The 22,665-nt window shown below is 42.4% G+C and overlaps 1 protein-coding gene across 1 annotated transcript in view; it reads right to left on the bottom strand.

The window, feature by feature from the left end:
* Nucleotides 1-21,186, bottom strand: part of Cap-D3 (Chromosome associated protein D3) — a 276,731-nt gene extending 255,545 nt beyond the window's left edge. The window contains 2 exon segments of the mRNA XM_069323213.1: nucleotides 1,732-1,908; nucleotides 19,219-21,186. Coding sequence (XP_069179314.1) covers nucleotides 1,732-1,908; nucleotides 19,219-21,186 — 2,145 coding nt within the window.
* Nucleotides 21,187-22,665: the final 1,479 nt, after the last annotated feature.

Genomic DNA, 22,665 nt, shown 5'->3' with positions numbered 1-22,665 from the left:
ACCAACAGATGATAGTAACCACATAACCCCAAGGATCAACAGATGATGGTAACCACATAACCCCAAGGATCAACAGATGATAGTAACCACATAACCCCAAGGATCAACAGATGACAGTAACCACATAACCCCAAGGATCAACAGATGATGGTAACCACATAACCCCAAGGATCAACAGATGATGGTAACTGCACTTTATGAGTCAATAAGATACTTGAGTTACCAATATAAATTACTCATAATAAACACTTAATATTAAAATAATCATTCATATAAATTCCCTGAACATTTTTGAGAACACAGTATGGTCTGTAGCGTGAATGAGTATCCGTCACATATACAAGCGTGACTATTGACACGTGACCACTACAGGTACACATCTCTAGCGTGAATGAGTACCCGTCACATATACAAGCGTGACTATTGACACGTGACCACTACAGGTGCACATTTGTAGCGTGAATGAGTACCTGTCACATATACAAGCGTGACTATTGACACGTGACCACTACAGGTACACATCTGTAGCGTGAATGAGTACCCGTCACATATACAAGCGTGACTATTGACACGTGACCACTACAGGTACACATTTGTAGCGTGAATGAGTATCCGTCACATATACAAGCGTGACTATTGACACGTGACCACTACAGGTACACATTTGTAGCGTGAATGAGTACCCGTCACATATACAAGCGTGACTATTGACACGTGACCACTACAGGTTCACATCTGTAGTGTGGCAACAAACAGCAACTGGCAACAACCTGGCCGGCGACTCCATTGTTCTTGACCCCTTGCATTAGCCTCCTAGTAAAGTTATATAATTTATAGACATTTTTAGTTAACATTTCTAGACATTTGTAAGTGAATGGTGCACAGGTGTGAATAGTGAACGTCAGTGAATAGTGACAACCTGAATACATTCCACGTGATTAATTTATTTTAGATCACTTGGTGTCGCCTGTAACATTGAGAGTAAGTTAGATCAGATCCCACCTCATGGGGTATTCTGCCCACTGATTTCCAGGCATCCCTGATGCCTCTGTTCACCTAGTAGTAAAAAGGTACCCAGAAGTTTGGTAACTATTGTGGTTTGAATACTGAGGAAAGTCAGTAGTATGCTTAAGGGGACCTGGATAAATCTAAATACAGGCTTCCTGTCCCCAACAAACAAAATAATAAACTAATGTTTACTGCTTCCTGAAGACTTTACGATACACCCTTCAAAATCCAGTGGTCCCTTATTGTTGATTCATAACTAGATTCCTCAATTTAAACTACTGATGCAGAACCTGCTGCTGGCAAAATCCCTCATATAGTTTGATTCTGTAGGGCATGACCCAAATCCACGTTTGAATGGTACTGATCATTGAGCCTAGTGCAAGATTACCTTTGGGCTGAGTCATGACTCAAGGCTTCTTGCCTAAGACTGGTCAGTTACGCAGACAATTCCCCTTAATCTTAATAGCTGCCTGTAGACCGATATAACTTAGGAAGCAGATAGTCCACATCCAGTGCCTATATGGAAGTTGTGACTTTTCTTTCAGTTACAATCAGAAAAAATTATAATCAGACAAATGCAAAGCTTTTAATACTCAAAAGCACAAATATCATAAGGAAACCTACATGTATAAAGGAATAGTTGAATTAGTTAGTAAATAAAATGCAAAAGATTGCAAAGTTTTAAAAGTGTAGATATATTCTCAGTTAACAAAATTAACTCACCTCTACAACACGCTCCTGAACTTTTATTTCAGGATCAAGGATAAGTGGCAAAACCCCCTTAATCCACACGGTGATGACAGCCTCATGCTGAGGGTAACAAGTGACAAGTGTTGACAAAGAAGTAATTATCTGCTTCCTCACAAGCAGTGCTGGATCTCGACAGTGTTCTGCTAGCACCTGAAATATATTACATCATGTTGTCATGCATATTATTATTTTGGTCTTAATATTAACATACTATACTTCTCAAAACATTACACACTTTTGTCAAACCAAAGGTAGTGGCAAGAGTAAAGTCACCGGTCTTTGGATTCAAGAAAGGTATTGACGTTTTCAGTGATTTAAAAAATAATACGGGTATTTTCCTGGGGAAGCCATAGAGGTTGACTGAAGCTATCTCACTGAGATGACTCCCAACTACTAGATTGCATCAGCCCTGGATTTCTGTTTGGCCTACTGGGGACCAGTGCCAGAACTTGGCATCCTCACAGAGGCATAACGAGCAGGTGATTTTACACCACCTCACCAGAAAAGCATCCAGAAAGTCGGCAAACCAATACAGTACAGACCACCGCTGGGTTCAAAGAAACCAAAGCCTCAAAACCATCAAACAAACTCCCCCAGTGATATAAACAAACAATCGAATCCCTCGAAGCAGGAATGCACTTGTTTGCCCCATCTCTTCCACTAGTTGTAGAAAGGTGGGGGAAATGTGGCTTTTTTGGGATGTGGCTTTTTCAGTGCCTTCTACAAAGGAAATTTTCCATGCTGATTTTTTATCATCTGCAAAGGATGAAACGAAGCTGTGACTGGTATTTTTGTCTATATCAGAGATAAGAATGAGAAAGAGTAGTAATTACCTAAGTGTAATTACCTAAGTGTAGTTACAGGATGAGAGCTACGCTCGTGGTGTCCCGTCTTCCCAGCACTCTTTGTCATATAACGCTTTGAAACTACTGACGGTCTTGGCCTCCACCACCTTTTCACCTAACTTGTTCCAACCGTCTACCACTCTGTTTGTGAAAGTGAATTTTCTTATATTTCTTCGGCATCTGTGTTTAGCTAGTTTATATCTATGACCTCTTGTTCTTAACCCTTAAACTGCGCATGGCATATATATACGCCCTGAGTAACATGTCCCACAGTGCGCATGGCATATATATACGCCATAGGGTGCCAGGCCTGATTCAAATGGCCCGCGGCTACACGGGGTTCACAGTAGCTTCCTCAGGGCTCTTGTAAACAGTTGCCATTTAAAAAAAAATCGTGGGCAATATTCTCAGGTGTGAGAGGCACAGTACTGTTGGAGCAACCAAGGCCGGCGCACGCAGCATGAGCGAACAGCATTGCTGTTCAGCTTGTGATCACAGCATCGCCGAAAAATGTCAAAATAAATATATAATTGTTATTATTTAGCGATGACAATATTACAGATGACCTATGACTGTGATATAAATACCCAGGGTTGTGATAATAGCAGGATTGTTGTAATAATTAGCGCTGTGGGAGGAGTGATGCTGAGCGACGGAGGGAGACAGCATCGTTTACTGACTGTGTGGCCACCTGTTATTGTTTGCATTCACCATACTAGCTCAGTGGTTCTCTATGGTGAACACAAATGTAGATACTTATATATAATGTGTGTATTAGTGTAATAACAGCAAAAGGATTATGCTGGGAGGAGCCATATGGGTGACGGGGGTGATGTCGTCTGCACGATTTGTCTAGCTGTTTAGAGGGTGGCCACTATGCTCTTTGGGCGCACTACAAGCTTAGGTATACAGTTACAGTGCATAAAACATGTAGATACTTATATATAATATGTGTATATAGGGTAATAACACTGCAAACAGTATTGTTGGGGGAGAAAGTTTAGTGCGTGTGACCTTGAATGAGTGAGGGACCCGCCAGCCGCCATCTGTGTATAGCGACGACTCTTAGTGCCTGAACTAACTATATCAGCTTAGCTGTACAGTTGTGGTGAACAAAATATATACATACTTATATATAACGTCTGTATATAGTGTAATAACACCACAAATGGTATTGTTGGGGGAGAAAGTTTAGTGCGTGTGTTGAGGGAGTGGCAGCGAGTGGGCTGGCTGGTGTGTGGCGGTCACTCTTCGTTGCTTTTCGACTCTCAGTACCAACTTAGTGGTTCATTATGGTGACCAAAACATGCAGATACTTATATATAACCTGTGTATAGAGTGTAATAGCAGCAAAACTATTTGTTTATTGTTTTATAAACATAATAATTGAATCACTAATATGCACATCATACTTTTGAGTATAGCGATTATTCACCACTTTTATTATATAAATATATTACAATACACACGATTGAATAATATTACTGCAAAAAAACTAAGAAAAAATCAATCGGAGACATTGAAACAATTAGGTAATAATATCTTTGTGGCAACTCCCATCTGTCAGCGCGGGTGACGCTGACCGGGTCTGACGACCACTCTGTCAACGCCCACTTTTTGCCAGACTTCCTCGGTCAATTGCGCCCAAAATATGTCACCTACGATTTTTTTTTTCCCCGTGCTCAGGGGACACAAATTAACATGTTTAGAAGACGAAAAAAAAAATTGAATTTTTTTTTTTCTTGCGCACAGGGGTGTAAATGTCCCCAGGACCCTTGAGCAGTGTAAGGGTTAAAGTTCCAGGTCTCAGGAAATCTTCCCTATCGATTTTATCAATTCCTGTTACTATTTTGTATGTAGTGATCATATCACCTCTTTTTCTTCTGTCTTCTAGTTTTGGCATATTTAATGCCTCTAACCTCTCCTCGTAGCTCTTGCCCTTCAGTTCTGGGAGCCACTTAGTAGCATGTCTTTGCACCTTTTCCAGTTTGTTGATGTGCTTCTTAAGATATGGGCACTACACAACCGCTGCATATTCTAGCTTTGGCCTAACAAAAGTTGTGAACAATTTCTTTAGTATATCGCCATCCATGTATTTAAAAGCAATTCTGAAGTTAGAAAGCGTGGCATAGGCTCCTCGCACAATATTCTTTATGTGGTCCTCAGGTGATAGTTTTCTATCTAGAACCACCCCTAGATCTCTTTCTTTATCAGAATTCTTTAAAGATTTCTCACATAATATATAGGTTGTGTGGTAGTAGTGGTGCAAGGACTGTGCCCTGGGGTACAGAGCTTTTCACTGCACTTGGACTTGATCTTATTTGATTGACTGTTACTCTTTGCATTCCGTCTGAAACAAAATTTAAAATCCAATGCTCCATTTTACCCGTTATTCCAATTGATCTCATTTTATGGGCTATCACTCCACAGTCACACTTATCATATACCTTAGCAAAATCTGTGCATAAAACATCTGCATTTTGTTTTTCTTCTAACGTTTCTGTGATTCTGTCATAGTTATATGCGAAATCAAAATTAAGAACAACTGTTAGTAATGGACCTATTCTTACAGGTGAAGGTTCTTACATAGAGGATGACAAAGAAATTAGTGAAGTACTAAAAAACCAACGTTGAATGTAATGAAATGCCAATTTCTGGGTGAGACCCGAAGACTCCTCAGTTACACCGGGCTGATGTGTAGACCGTGGCAACACATCACCTGCAGAGGAAGCCGGTGACGCAAGGCTCCCGGGATCCAAACCCAGCGATCACGAGAGCGGCGGAAGGGACGTCCCCGAAGAAACCAAACAGCCGCCAAAGACAGATCCAACCCGGCGGGTAGACCAGCACAGCGAAGTTCAGGTTCCCGCACAGCCGCTCGAACAACCGACGTGTGACCCGGATGCCCTCCAAGAACAGTCGTAGGCGGGACCACAGTTGCAACAACATCGCAGTTGGGAGAGACAAGGAAGTGGTCCGAGAGTTCCACACTAGACCCAGCCAAGTCCGAACCTGAGAGGGAACCAAATGGGACTTCCTCCAGTTCATCAAGAACCGAACCTGGCAAGTTGGATAAGAACCAAATCCCTGGCGAGCAGACACGAAGACTAGCTGGGAGCCCACACCAGCCAGTTGTCGAGGTAAGCCAGAACCCGAACCCCTAGCAGAAGCAAACGGGTCACCACAACCTGGGTAAGGTTGTGTGAACACGCAAGGTGCCAGATTCAAACAGAATGGAAGGCAAAGATAGTTGTAAGCCTGTCGCCCCTGACAAACCCGAGCCAGTCCCTGAACCCTGGATGAATCGGGACGTGCCAATACACGTCCTGGAGGTCCAGAGACACCATCCAGGCACCCGACGCCAAAAGCAGCCGGACCGGAGACAGAGTAGCCATTCGAAAGGAGGGGCAAAAGACCCAGGGATTCAGACAGGACAAGCCCAGTATGAATCGCAAATCCACACAGTCCTGTTTCGGAACTGAAAACAGGTGGGGAAACCTACCTGAGGGACGTTGTCGTTTCGACCACGCCCAAGCGAACCCACTCCCAGATGACCTGACAGCGCACAGGAGAAGAGGCCTGCCCTGCCAGTCCCGATACCCCCAAAGGAGGAGGAGCGTCTCAACGCCACCGCAGGCTGGAGGAAACGACCCGAAATGCCCACGAATCGTGAGACCAGGCGAGAACAAACAGTGCGAGCCTCCCCCCTATCGTCCCATCGATGAGGAAACCCACAAAAGGGCTGACGACCGCTACGAAAGCCCAACCAATGCTCAGAGTGATCACTGCCCCGACCAGACGCCGACGGCTCCACAGGAGGTGCCGGTCCCGAATCTGGCACTACTGGCTAACAAGGACCAAAGGCCCAAACAACCCCCCCCCCCCCCCCGGAGAACCAACAAGTCTGACATAGGCCAGCAACTAAATGAAGCCACATGCAGGAAATGCACCACCACAGACCTGCAAACTGCAACGGACAAAAGTGGGACGAAAATCAAAGAGCCAGGGCCTAAGCCAATTCCAAAGAGTGGACGAGCACTGCCTGTTGGCACGCAAGGCGAGAAGCAAAGAACAGAGACACCGTCTCCTTCAGAATAGGCACAAACAACTTTAACAAGGTAGCCGACGCCCGAGCTGCCGATGCAAACACACCAGACACCGGCCCGGATCTAAGTTCCTCCACATCCTCGCTTAACCAGTCCGAAGACAGCTCCAGCAGGGAAAAGAAATGCAAAACCGAAGCCAAATGCCCACAGGCATGCAAATCCTCAGCCACTAGGGACGCCGAAAGGGAGGGATCCTGCACTTGAAGCTGCATCTGACTGACATCATGAGGAAGTATGGGGGCGAACAAGCATGCATTGAGGTGCTCATACTCCCCCCTAGGTAAACCTGAACAACCGTAGTCAACTCCTGCCATTCAAGCGCGCGGGTCCGACAGATGGAATGCTACGCCCCCAACAAAAAAAAAAGGGCAGTACGCCAACTAATTAGACTCTGGCACCTTGTAACGCACCCAGAAATGAAACGAGGGGCCAAACTCGAAAGAAGAAGGATTCATTGCTGAGGAGTAATCCAGGTCTCGCAAGAGGTAAGCTGCAAGGGCTTCCCGCACCACCTTTGGTGTGATGCAGGAAGCCGAAAACCTCTGGAAGGAGGAAACCAAAGAACCCAAGGGAACCCGGAACCGAACACACATCAAACTCGTACAGGGAGGGGGGATAGGAAAACCCCTCCCCCTGTAACAAGCCCCACGTCGAGGGTACCAACACCCAAGCGGTGTCAAGCGGGGCCCAAGCCCCCCAAGTCAACTCCATGTCAGGACCCAGGGCCAAGCAGTCCTCCAAACCCTCTGCCTCTGGAGAAAAAACAGAGTCCGCGGGAAAAAACGGGATGAAGGCGGCCCGCTGGCGCGGCCCAAAGGCTCTGGCAGGAGGAACAGGCTCGAATGCCCCTACTGCCAATCCAGAAGGGGCAATCCCCAAAGTCTCCGAGACTCACCACTAGGCAAACCCTGCCCCAACTCCGAAACCCTCAGACATTTGGGAGCCGGGAGCGGGTGGGGTGGGAGGGGGGGAAGCAGGATGAACCAAAGCAGGGGAAGGGCTAGGGGATGCAGATAAAACCAAAGTCGAGGCGACTAACACCCCCAAATCCAGGTCCCTATGACCAAAGTGGGGCAGCGACAGGGGCATCAGGAAAGGCAAGCAACCTTGCACGTTGCAGCAACATAAACCATGTATGCAACGCCAAAGCTGCTTGCACCCGAATAGCAATCTCATTGGACTGGATGAATTGGAGTACAAGCAAGGAACATCACTCTCAGGACTCTGGATCAAAGGTGTCATTGACCCAACAAGCAGCATGGCAGAGGCAAAGACGGTGAGTGTCACCCTAAGTCAAGGGGACAGAGCAACCTTCAAACTTGCACAAAGGTGGGACTCACAGGTCTCTTCCATTGGACCAGTAAGCCCCAAAGGGGGTTCCCAGGGCCCTTAGGCTGACTGCTAAGGGAAGCCCAAGCGAGGTGCTGCTAACCGGTTATCCCAGAACTACCAAGCAAACAAACTAAAAGCTGAACCCCTGCGATGTGTGCAAGCACAGGGAACTAGTGAAGGGCCACCAAAATCATACAAGTGGTCCTACAGCCACACCAGGCAGACCTCCACCAGGAAAAAAAAAAAAAAAAAAAAAAAAAAAAACCACGCCACAGCCAGCGACGAAACTGCCTCCTACCCAAGGCCAAACAGGAGTAAGAACCACCCAAGCTGAACCCCAAGAGCGGGCAATCACCGAGCAGCAACAGAACCACGCAGAGGTAGTTCCCGAACGGCTCAAGGAAGATAACCCTGAGGCCGCAGGGGAAGTACTTACAGGGGCACCTAGGGAAGGTAGCCCTAGGTGCATGCAGCCCCAGAACTCTTGCATTACTCCTGGCTCAGACAACACTAACACTGAACAACAACACTGCTCTACAGCACTGCTCAAAGGATGGAGCCAGAGTAAATTGGCCATTCGCCATCACAACAGCCTTCTGAATTAAGGAGAGTTGCCGGCGTGGCATGTGCAACCCCCACATGGGTGGGGGTTGCACAGACGGATGCACAACATTTGTGGTGACATCATACTTGTTTCCTTGTTGTTGATTGAGGGAGTTCTGTTTGCTAGTTCGGCTTTCAGTTTACAATTTTTGACCAGCAGTAGTTTGTTTTGGAATTTCTACCTTTCTGGGTGCCTGACCTGGTAGATGGCAGACAAAGACTGTTTCCAATTACACGGGGGTATCTTTAGACCATTGCTCCTCGTGCCTCTCTTGAGGACACCAGGTTCTGGCTCTGGTCCCCAGTAGGCTTAGAACTCCTTCGACTAATTGTTGCCACGGTCTAATATATACACATCAGCCCGGTATAGCTCCGGGAAACCGAAAGGGCTCTTCACAGAAAGAGTGGTATTCGGTATAAAATGTATTTTTAAGATAATAATTTTGGTTGTGTTGAATGGATTAATTCAATTTACATAATTTCCTATGGGAAATTTTTTTCGAGAAACAAATTTTTGAGTTACGACCCGTCTCTGGGAATGGATTAAATTCATAAGTGGAGGTACAACTGTATATGAATTTTGCCATTATGATACCTGATTAAACATAAAATTATTCAACAGTGAATATCTCAGCTTGTATGGATGTGAACTATGGGGCTTGAAAATGCAGACCTTGGAAAAAGATAAAACTGTGAATGGAGGAAATATTCAATGAAAATCTTAAAGAATCCTTCCTCGCATCCACTGCAATCTTCTGTCCGCACCAACACTTGAAAAATAATTCACAAACGAATGATATCCTTTTGTACAAGAGGAATCGCCCATCCAGCTAACACAGTCTTACCTGGGACGCGGTCGGGTCAAGATACCTGCTCCGCACCTTCCCCCCCCCCCTCCCCCCATGCTGGGTACTGAGATGGAGACTCAGTCACCAGAAGACATGGCTACTTCTCACGGCGTTATTAACATGGCCTCTGAAAGCAGCCAGTCAGACGAGGAGGGCGAGTATCTAGAAGTTCTGACAAGGAATAAGAAGAAACGAAGAAGACAGGAGGCAAGGCGTAGTGTGGACAGTAATACACTTAACGGAAACGATAAGAGAATGAAGAACGACGCCGAGACTGATGCAGACAAACGGACGGAACGATGTGAGGAAGGTGAGGGTCAGCGGAGATGGAGGCTTCTCTTCCCTGCCTCATGCACGTTGGCCTATCATCAGAAGCTGCTGTGGACCGTCAAACTCGGAAGAGAACACCGCAAGTTCGAGCCCCTGCTGAAGGAAGGTGTAAACAGACCTTACTTAACGGTAGGTTCTATGGAGGCAGTGACGTTTCTTAGCCAGCAAGGATACGATGGAATTCTTATGGAAATACCGGAGGGGAACGAGAAGCTGACGAAGGTAATTATCTATAAATACCCTCAGATTCTGGACCCCGAGTTTATACTCGACGACCAACGATTTGTGTGGGCCAAGCGTCACCTTATTAAAGGTGAAGCTAGGAGTCAGGTGGTGGCTCTAGTGAGAGGCGACGTACCCGAGAAAGTGTTCATCACCGGGGCTGGCTACAGGCATGTAGCAAAGTATGTGGAAGAGCCCATAATATGCCTGAAATGCTGCAGATGGGGGCATAAATCCTGGAGCTGTCAAAATGATCCACGATGTCGTTTCTGCGGAAAGTCTCACCTCTCTACTGTGTGTAGAAACAGACTGAATCTGGGTGAGAAAATAGTTCCCAGATGCTGCAACTGTGGAGGTGTTCACAATGCGAGCTCGGCTGTGTGTAGCAAGAGGCCGAGTATGGCTGTTCTCCGGCCGGTGAATGTTACAGAGCAAGCAAGAGCTCTTACCCAGACACCGGGAGCACAGAAAAACAGTCTGCCCCAAACAGTGCCAGTGAACCGGACGAATGCGTGGGTAAAGGAGTCACCTTTACTTAGGCAGGCTCCAGCAACAAGCAGCCACGCCACCACTCAGGACTCCGGCAGTGACAGTGTAACGGTGAGTGAAGTGGCTACTGTGGCTCAGAAAGAGGGTCATAATAATATGGTCAAGGAAGTGTGGGCTGAACTTAAAAAAGTTGGTGAGTTCCTCCAAAATCTGGGGCAGAGAATCGAGTCCATCGAGGCTAAATTAAACGTTCAGGAGGTCAAGGAAAATCACAAAACGGTGAAGGATAGTCAGGATATAGTGGTTGAGGACAAAAATGAAATATTGAGTGATGAAATGAAGGAAAGTGAAGTGTGTGTGAATGATGATAGTCGTAGGGAAAGGAAGAACCCTATAATTACACATAAAATGAAAGAATCATTTGGGCCAATAATGGCTGAAAAAATCTCTTGAGAATCTCAGGGCTGAAAAAATCTCTTGAGAATCGCAATGTCGCTTTTACTGGTGAACTTGGGAGGAGGTGGGAGATGTTATACAAGGTATGGCTATCATTTAGTGAACTTATTGGGGATGACTTAGGCAATGAATTGATTAATAATGGATCACCCTAGACTGAAAGTGTTGTCATGGAATGTTAATGGTTTAAGAAACAGGGTTACAGATGTTCATTGTTATGTGATGGGAAATGATATTGATGTTGTAGCTCTCCAAGAGACAGGGGATAGGAATGAAGGATTATTGAAATTAAATGGCTATAAAGGGTTTCACCTCTTCGCCGCAAATAACATCAGAGGCACGTCGATTTATGTTAAGAACTCCATACCAGCAGAGTTAGTTGAACCGCCATCAAAAACGCAAGGTATAGAGAGTGTCTGTGTTAAATTATCATTAAGGGAAGGGGAATTTATTGTAGTTAATTTGTATGTATCCAGGAACTGCTTCGACGCTAACTATTTACCTGACTGCATTTATACTAATCCTTCACTGGTCATTGGGGACCTTAATGCTCGGCACACAAGCCTTGGGACAGTAGGTAGTATTAATACTAATGGGGTCAAGTGGTTACAGTTTCTACAAGATCATCCAGATACCTGTCTCTTGGGAAACAATGAACCAACTCACATCAGGGGAGGACGGCTTGACTATGCCTGCGTTTTAAACTCTCAGGGGATTATGGGGGAGGCTCGGGTTGTTCGGGAACTACTTAGTGACCACTTTGCCTTGAACGTTGAATTACCACTGGGGAAAAAACAAGTCCACTTTCAAAGGAAAAGGCTAAATATTAATAAAGATATGAAAAATTACTTTATTCAAAATATGGGAGATTGGTATCAACATTACACGCCGCTCTGCGTTGATAGTTTTTACGAGGACATGGTCGAGAACATAGAGAAATTAGTACAGAGGGAAAATAACGGGGGCAGGGGAAGCAAGACGCACGGACCTAAGAAATTTAAATATTCCAATGATCAGCAAGTCAAGGGATGGGAGAGAATGCTACGGAGTGCGCATAAAGCATGGTTAAAAAATGGAATGAGGGATGAAGAGAAAAATACAATGTTGGAAGTGGCTAGGGAATGCAGTCAGGTGAGGAAGGAGGCGCGGGACAGATACTGGCAAGACTTTGCTCAGTCCATTGGTAATACTAAGAACCTTAAAGACATATGGAGAGCAGTAAATAAAGTCAGGGGTTGTAAGACCAAATTCATTGCTCACTCAGATCCAGGGAAAGTTGCTAATGAGTTAGTAGATAAATGGGCAAGTGCTGCTGGTATGGAGTCCTTACCTGCAGACACGAGAGTCACCATTGAGTCATGGGAAAATATTAGAAATGGAGTAACTTTATGTGCCTTAAATACAAGATCTATAACATGCACTGAGATAACCCACGATGAGCTACTGGATGCTATAAAAAGTGGCAGTTCCACTGCTCCGGGAAAAGATGGAGTAACGTATGACATACTTAATTATTTAGCCGGTATGAAACCTAATCCCTTACTTGATTTGTTTAATATGAGTTATAGAGAGGGAAAGTTACCAAGAAAATGGAAAGAGGCTGTCATCATTCCTATCCCTAAGTCAAACGGTGGCTACAGACCTGTCTCCTTAATATCCTGCTTTTGTAAAATGATGGAAAGGATTTTGTTAAATAGGCTACTCTACCTTGTAGGTGATAACATGTCCAGTAATCTCTTTGGTTTTATCAAAGGCAAAAGTACTGCGGATTGTCTCTTAAAGTGCTTGTCTAATGTGGATGACAATTGTAGAGTTTTTGTTGATCTACAAGGAGCGTTTGATAAAGCCAATGGGGAAGTAATCTTATACGAATTAGCCAATCTGGGAATAACAGGGAGATTGCTACACTGGATAAGGGATTATCTACAAGGCAGAAAAGGTCAGGTGTATTACCAGGGATACATGTCTGAGGAACGGAGGTTTCAGTTAGGTACCCCACAAGGGGGAGTATTAAGTCCCACCTTATTCAATGTATTAATGAACAGATTAGCATCAGAGATGTATCCTCCAGGGGTCACGACGATCATATATGTTGATGACATTCTTATACAAGGCACTTCTGGGAACAAAATTCAAGATGCTCTTAACATACTTGGTACAACCTGTCACAAGTTAGGCTTAGTTATAAATGCAGATAAAACCAAATACGAGTATAGGAAACGAAGAAATATAACACTTACTCTAAATGGTGTGGAACTGAGCCGTGTACAGAAGTACAAGTATCTGGGCATGTATGTTGGATACACATGTGAGAGTAAAAATGCTGAAATAAATCATATCAGCACCTTATGTAAAGCCCGTCTGCATCCTCTAAAAGCACTGGCTTTTTCTGGTAAAGGTGTTGGGGTACCTATCTTGCGGATGTTATACATAAGCACTGTTCGATCCCTGATAGACTACGCAGCACCCGTATTGTCTTACACAGGCCAAGGCAGAATTCAAAAAATAGAGCTGATACAGAACGAGGCTATGAGGATTATTCTTGGATGTCAAAGAAATGCAATGATTGAAATAATGAGAATGGAATTAAATTTACAGAGTATGTGTGATAGAGTCCGTGACATTAACACTAGAGTATCTATTCGTTTCATGCGGAGAAAAGGAGGGGATAAGCTGTTTGAGAGCGTTCAGACCTGCTTGAGTGACGTACACACTTCCAGGAAACTGAGGGAGACACGCTATACGAGAGGATTAGCTCATGACCTCAGGGAATACGACGTACTTGACTGCTGTAAACCCTCTCGACAATGTAATATGTCTGCTCCCTGGAAAGTACAGAAAATAGACGTCGAAATTGTACCCCTCAAGGTGAAAAAGATTCATCATGAACCGGGACAATTACGGTGTTTGTATGGAAGCATGATATCTCGGTTACCAAGAGGCAACAGTTTACATGTATATTGCGACGGGTCGGTGGCGGAAGATGGCAGGGCAGGGTGTGGTGTCCTAATAAGGGATTATACGGAGTTTGGGACTGTGGACAGGATAATTGAACTCCGGCTTAGTAATTATATATCATCCACACAAGCTGAACTGCAGGCCATTCTGGCGTGTTTGGAGGAAGTACGTCATGACGACAAAAATGTTTTTGTATTTGTCGATAGCCGAGGAGCACTGGAGTCCTTAAACAGTCGAAACCCAGTCTTCATGTCTATAGTGGAGGACTGTAAGAGAAGAATAACTGAGATACAGCTGAAAGGTTATAGTGTGAAATTCATGTGGATTCCGTCTCATGTTGGAATAGTGCTCAACGAGGTGGCGGATGACTTGGCCAAACGTGCCACATCAAAACCACAAGTTGACATTGAATGTGAATTCACAATGAGACAAATAAGAAGCAAAATCAGAAATATTCAGGCACAGGCGGGAGTGGAGAGGAGAGAGATAATGTATGAGAGAAGTCAAACCATGCAACACTACATGTATGTGAGTCAAAACACCCATTTCACTTATGGTAAAAGGAGAAATGCTTGGAGTGACTCTGTGTACATGCGGCTCAGGCTTGGGTACAAATATTACTGGGAATATGGGATAGATGTTCATGGTAATGACACGAAGTGTAAACTATATGGTATGTTAAGGTCTCACACCCTTGCCCATTATATTCTTGATTGTCCGTTGATTAATGTATATAGAAACACTGAGATAAGGACTGTTCCTGAACAAATAGCCTGGATGTGTCACAACGGAAAGGTTGATGATATTCTTGAGAGATATAAGAATTTTGCACCAAGATTGTAATATTTTGTTGAATTATCTGCAGGTGTCTTGCAAATTGTCTATACAGTATACCTAGGTCATAAAAGTATTTGTGTGTACGTCTGATACCATACTACTTGTGAAGGAGGAAATGTATATGTTTACCTCTCAGAATGTTTGGTAATGTGTTTATTTGTGATGTGTGTCTATGTATATATTAACACGTTGTACTGAATGGGGTGAGAATAGCTTGAGCTACCTCATCCCTTTGTGTGTATTTTACCTCAATAAACTTATTTCAATTTTAATTTCAATTTCAATCCAGCTAACTCCATAACCTCTCTTAACAGGCATTCATATTTACTTGCCACTCAAACTTTGCCAGAAATATCTACTTCATTATTAGTAAACAGAACTTAGTGAGCCAAGTACATAATGGTGAAGCAGGTCTAAACCATTATAGAATAGAATAAAACAACTAGCCAGCAGACAAAGCACTAGTATAGAATAAAACAACTAGCCAGCAGACAAAGCACAAGTATAGAATAAAACAACTAGCCAGCAGACAAAGCATTAGTATAGAATAAAACAACTAGTCAGCAGACAAAGCACTAGTATAGAATAAAACAACTAGCCAGCAGACAAAGCACTAGTATAGTATAAAACAACTAGCCAGCAGACAAAGCACTAGTATAGAATAAAACAACTAGCCAGCAGACAAAGCACTAGTATAGAATAAAACAACTAGCCAGCAGACAAAGCACTAGTATAGAATAAAACAACTAGCCAGCAGACAAAGCACTAGTATAGAATAAAACAACTAGCCAGCAGACAAAGCACTAGTATAGAATAAAACAACTAGCCAGCAGACAAAGCACTAGTATAGTATAAAACAACTAGCCAGCAGACAAAGCACTAGTATAGAATAAAACAACTAGCCAGCAGACAAAGCACTAGTATAGAATAAAACAACTAGCCAGCAGACAAAGCACTAGTATAGAATAAAACAACTAGCCTGCAGACAAAGCACAGATACCGCCAACTGGATATTAGAAATTATTCTGGAAACACTGTTACAACGAGTAGTAAGAGTAACACCTTTTGACAAGCATTTAAAAACATTTTGAAATCAGATCTATATTGCATAAGCTGCGTGTTCAGAGTGATTGTGACCCAGACTGGTCCCTGAATCTGTAGATGCAAAATGCTGAGGCTGTACGAATTTCTATGACTTTATAGTATAATTCCTGCAGTTTATGTCAACTATCTTTAAACTGTATTCTCACCGCTCTAATTGTAAGTTTAACGTTTTAAAAACTGTGTACCTGTTGACTAGTCACAATGTAATTATTTGCATAGATCACTTATAGATAAGCTTCTAAATCTAAACTTAAATCTGAAATGAAAGCAGTCAACACAATACTTCACAAATGCACCAGAATGTGATACCAGTGTTCAGCAAGTCTGCGTAAGTCTAGAGGCCTGGTAACATTATGGCAATGTCTGGAACTATATCCAAATGCACCAGGGTCCCACTGTCTTGGGCTTATTGACAAACTTATGGTATGGCTTGAAAGAGATATTGTTCTAAAAAATGACATTGGAGTCGTACATGTATGGAGATTGTATCTCCATTTACTGGAGATTTTATCTGAAAACAGCAGCATCCAGAGATTTATTGCATGTTCAGATAATCAGACATAATAGCCCCAGACTCTAGACAGCAAAATAATTCACCTATCTATAAGAGAATACTGCAAGTATAACAATTTACATTATGGTAATTTTTATATTTTAATTTGTTTCCATGTAATTAGGCAAACTCCTAGGACAACATAACTGCTTCTTAGATGTTTGGACCAATAAGTGCTCAAATACTGTACCAGAAATAGAATTCAAGAGTACCTAGATTGTACCTGGATATCCGAAACCAAATGTTCAACATCTCATCTTTTGGGAATCACTAAGAATGAAGAACTGATATTATGAGGCATGGTAGCAGAGTGAGTCATTACTAAATTGAGCCATTTAGAGATAAAACTGAACTAATGTTTAATGAAAGACAAATCAATTAAATGTAAATGATAAAAGATTTCACTTCTAGTACATAAATGACACAAGTATGTTGAATATACAGGTTGTGACTTAAACCCATATACAACAACTCTAGACTTATCCTGTGAAAACCAATGTTAAAAATGATGTTATCATCAACGAAGTCCTACCTCCAATGAATACTGTAATAATATACTGTTAATGCATAATAGTTGCAGTGAGAAAAGGTTACTAGCTGTCAAAGTAATTAATCAATGTAAAATGATTATAATTAACAGTGTAAAAATATCCACTGAGGTCTCATCAAGAACTTTTGTGACCTCTAATAATTTTTGCACTGCTGATCACAGGACGGGTATGGGATGCACAAAAAATTAGCCACCTCTGGTAGTAACAATAATATTTTTTTTTAGTATTTTTACACTGTTTGGAGTGAATCTTTAGTATTTTCACAGTGTTTGGAGGAAAAAACTGTTCTTCCCAGGCATTCAGATACAAGAAACCAGACAACCATGTCTGGCAACTTATTCCTTGGAACCCATTGAGTTTTATCTGATATTAATTTAATATGCAAGGTAGCATGATGTGTGTCATGCATTCATAGTTCAGTATTTGCAACTGATTTTGAAATACTTGATTTTAGTCTTTGAAAACCTAAAACAGGGCCAAATTTAGTACAATATTCCACACACTGTTCCCCCATAATGCAATTTCCTAGGTGTCTACCTATGTGCCATCCTACAGTTTAATCACTGTACTGCACAGAGCACTCTAAGGCGCTCTGAGAGTTGTGCTTTTTTTCTTTAATTAGGCTATATTTTAATGTTTTTTTAATGTTTTCATCACTCTGTGTTTTGAAATGTAAATGGTTGAGTTTGGAAACATTTTGACATTAACTTTACCTGAACATTTATAAAAACAACAAAAATATATCCAAGGACAACAGAAATATGTTTTTGATAACTGCACTACTGGTATGAAGTTTTTGCCGAAACCAGGTGCTCAATGCGGTGGTTAAGGACCATATAAACAAAAGAACGAATAAAAATATACTGAATCCCCTTTAAATTTGATAACTAAACAAATTAATTTTAAGATTTTCATAAGAAATATGCACTGAAACGAGGAAAAATTTATGTTACAATAATTATTCTAATAGTTTTCTATTAGATACATTTTGATTCAATATATAATTTAATAAATTTGTGTTTCAAAGAATTCCTAGCATTTCTGTATTGTTGTTCTATTTACTGGTGAAGGTGCTACAGACTTTTTGGAGGGTTGCAATATTCAGAGACCAGCAAGTGACTTTAGGTGAGGAAGGCGACTTTACCCTTACTGGCCTGTCTAGTTGCATTCAGAGCATATACAGACTCCTGCCCGAAACGCTTTGCGTAATAGTGGCTTTAGGCATTGTATGTACTAGCTCTATCTATAAAGCCAACAAACTTTGTAAAATCTCTTTATGTATGTACCTTACCTAAATAAAATTATTATTATTATATATAGTGCTACTGAGGCAGGGGGGTGGGGGTAGGGACGGGGGGTGACACAAAGCACAAAACAAAATGTTATTTTGTAGCCACATACCATAAAAACAATATTGGCAATTATTGATATAAAAAAAAAATTTACTATACCTCTGAAACTGTAAAATTAAACTAAATTAGTAGACTAAGGAACAGAGCCAATATAAAAATGGACATAAATTTAAATGTTCTTGATATTGATTGGAGGGTCTTTTAAACTTCCATAAAAATGTATTGTTTGTAGTTTTCCAGTTAATTATTAGGATTTTCCCCGGCTTCATATAAGTGAATCCAGTTTCAATCCAGTTTCATGACAAGTAATTCCATTTCATCTCAAATGTAACCTAACCAAACATAATCTATCCTAACTCATCTTCATCCAGAATGTAGAGAAACGTGTGGCCATATAGATCAGACAAGCTTGAAATGGGGTGACGTCATGTTACCAATAAATCGTGTGATAGACATAGGCTAATAAAATATACAAAAAATGTATCGGTTATTTACACTGAATAGAGATGTTAACTTTCACAAGTATTACATTTGGCTAAATAAAAGATTACATACACTGAAATAAATATACAGTATATGTTAGTATTTGAGTCAAATGTAAAGCCAACATCAATAAATTTAATAAAGTAAGCTGGTTTCAGATTACTTAAAATCAAAAAGGAAAATAAAGCTTTTAAAAGTTAATACCTGTATGAAAAAAAAATTAATATAAAAATATCCTGTGCTTTCTGGCAAACTACATACAAGTAACATAATAAAAAAAATTAAATTGAAATCACAACATTACTGCACAATTTTGAATTGTCCCTGCAATTGAACAACTATTAATGTGATCTACTACTGAATTAAACTAAAAAAAAATAGGATGGCAAACCTCTAGATTCTTGTCTGAAAGCATCTCATTATCCAGACGCATTAAATTTTCCAACACTTGTAGAGCAGACTTTCGCACTGTAACTTTGTCATCTAGGGCTCGTCTATGTAACATTGATACAACTCTTGCAGCATTGGGGAGCTCCAGGTCTTCCTCTTCCACAAGATCAAGTGGCGATTCCAATTCTAAATCATTACTTGGAATACGTGGGGTTGAAAACATTGGCCGGCTGCGGAAAAAAATTTGTTTCATGGCAAGCATTATTGTAGGGTTGGTGGAGAAGGTGCAGTCTGCTAGCAGAGCAAGAGCCTTTGATCGTACAGTTGCAGCACTGTCACGGCACCTTGAGAAAATTATACTTAGCAAAAACTTGTGGGAAAGAATGTTGCGATCTGGAGGGATTTCCCCTGGATGATCTATAGAAACATTAAGAAAGCTGATTTCTTTATCCCCTTCCTCCTTTTCATCTTCGTCATCATCATTATCAGAACCCCTCTCTGTAACTGCCTTTGGCTCCGACTCCTTAGGAAAATTTTCTTGATTCCCGTCTTTGGTAGTTCCAGCCTCCCCTTCAGCCTGTCGTTCCTCCTCTCCCAACATTTTGGATATTACCTCGAGCATAAATAGCCTATGACCTGCTTTCTCATTGTGAGAGAACTTGAAAAACCACTTCACAAGACGTGTGTAGAGTTGAATGGGAAGATAACGCAAAATTTCCACCACAGATTGAGCAGTTTTCTGCCGAAACTCTGCCTTATCAGGCACACGGATGCAAAGGTGCTGAATAAGGATGTACACCCCGTCATATGCGTCTTGTTTTATTTGGGTCAATATATATTTTACAAAAATTTGTGAGTGGTCCCGAATTACTCCCAAGGAACGAGCCGACAAGTCTGACAGTCCACGGGAGATCATGAGGATGCTGTACATGATGTGCTTCATAATTATGATAACTATTTTCTTAACTTTGCCATGAATAGAATTACATATAGACTGAAGAGCAACATAAGCATTGTATGCTAATGCTGCCACTGTTCCTGGTCCATGTCTTCCAATAAATATTCCCTGAGCATTATTAGTCTCACATCGAGACACGTCTATCAGTATACTAATGGTCTCATCTAGTGATTCTGCAGAATGCTTCAATGAGAATTTTTGGGTAAATCTGAGAAAATCATTAAGGAGAATATTCAATGATCTGATCAGTTTACTTGCTTCATTCGGGGTTAGCATTGCCATTTCTGCTTCATCGTCATCATCAGCATCGACCATCAAATGCTCATCATAGGACTTACGCTGAATCCCACGCACCGTGCCCTGTCGACCTTTCTTATGGGTCGACGCACCAACTCTCAATTTTGTTGTGAGACGCATGATATCGAGGGTCTTGAGATACATGACGGGGTGAAACACTCTGAAGGCATTACTGCCGGGGATACAGAGGAGTAGGAAGTAGAGGCTGGCGGCCTGGATACCCAGCTCCCGGTCCTCCTCCCCAGCGTCGTACCTCTGGCCCCGAGAACTGTAGTAAAACAACAGTGCCATCAGACCCTTCACGTCCTCGGACAGGTCAATCCAGAACCTGGTGTGGATGGCGGTGTCCTCGGAGGCCGCGAGGCTCGACACGGAGAGCTTGGCGGTGTCCTCGGAGGCCGCGAGGCTCGACACGGAGAGCTTGGCGGTGTCCTCGGAGGCCGCGAGGCTCGACACGGAGAGCTTCCTGTCGGTGTCGTCGGCGCAGATGGGAGGCAGAGTGTCAACCCACTGACGACAGCAGCCGACGACGGCACTGAAGAGACCGCTCAGGTTGGTGCTGTAGTGATGTTCCTCGTATTCTGGCGGCAGGTCCTCCACCTCCGTGAAGTCTGCGTCAATAACTTTCTTTATCCAGGCATCATCCAGCTTATCCACCGCGAACTTAGCCAGAAGATCCAGGAGCATCCTCGCATCCGACCCCGGCTCAGCCATCTTGGGTGTTTGTTTTGGTCCGCGATCACAACAACAACACTGTCAAAATGACTACATTAATAATAATACTATTAATAAATAATGAGATAAGTAATAATAGTAAATAATAGTAATAATAATAATAATAATAATAATAATAATAATAATAATAATAATAATAATTTCACTTTTTTATTACAATTTTTATTTTATTTTATTAATAAGCTCAGGTATACACATCAAGGTGCTGCTGCCCACCCCCCCCCCCCTCTATATGAAAGAAAGATTACACAGTGTAGATCAAAACCTAGCTATAAGTTCATCAAATATCCCCACCTCACAGGATGGTTAGTCATACATGGAATCAGGGGAGAAAATATCAGCCTCAATCAATTTCAATTTCTTTCTTTATTATGCACCCCATACTCATCCCGTGGGCGGTGGTGTAACGGATTACAGAGGTACATAATCGGTTCAGGAACTGAACCCTCTAGTTCGTTTAGCTAAGCAAATAACAATGTTTGACGCTAGTTACAAAATTATCAATGTTGTATACACATGTACGCACCCTCATACATACATGTGTATATATATATATACGTATACACATATACATACACATACATATCTAATCACCCACACAAATACACACATCAATAATCTTTGTGTCACAAGTGACACAAAGAGGTGTCACAAGTGACATTACAAGAGGCTCACAACAGTCACTATACAAGGCACTTTACATCTATAGTGAGTCACACAGTTACTAGTCTTGCTGCACACCCACCCAACTGGGCGGCAGCTTTACAGTCATGTGCTCCACACCCACCCAACTGGGCGGCAGCTTTACAGTCATGTGCTCCACACCCACCCAACTGGGCGGCAGCTTTACAGTCATGTGCTCCACACCCACCCAACTGGGCGGCAGCTTTACAGTCATGTGCTCCACACCCACCCAACTGGGCGGCAGCTTTACAGTCATGTGCTCCACACCCACCCAACTGGGCGGCAGCTTTACAGTCATGTGCATGCATTACCTACAGTAAGCAAATTTTGGATACTTCGCTAAGATGTCGGGCAACACATCATTATGAATGAAGTACTTATACATTTCTTGGACACTATTGATGGATGCTGTTATCTCTAAATTCCGCAATTTGTTCACATTCCATTATATAATGACGCAAAGTATGCGAATAGTTCTGCTGACAGAGTTTACATTTAGTCAAATCTACATCAGCAGATGTTACAAACTCCCAGAGGTACTTGTAGCCGAGCCTAAGCCTAGCAGTGGTAACATCTAGAAGTCTTCTAACATTATTGGATGACCCATAGACGTGCGGTTCTTCCTGCATAATAGAATGATGATAGATGGAGTAACTGGTGTGAATTTCACTTTGCTTCAAGTCTCCGAAATTTAGTTGATGTTCCTGGGATATTGCTGCCCTCAGGCTGCTCAAAGGCAGTCCAAGTTGGTAATCAATTCCCTCTTTACGAGCA

Source organism: Procambarus clarkii, chromosome 1 (assembly GCF_040958095.1).
Source record: "Procambarus clarkii isolate CNS0578487 chromosome 1, FALCON_Pclarkii_2.0, whole genome shotgun sequence".
Lineage (NCBI taxonomy): Eukaryota > Metazoa > Arthropoda > Malacostraca > Decapoda > Cambaridae > Procambarus > Procambarus clarkii.
This window is presented reverse-complemented; position numbering and strand designations above follow the sequence as displayed.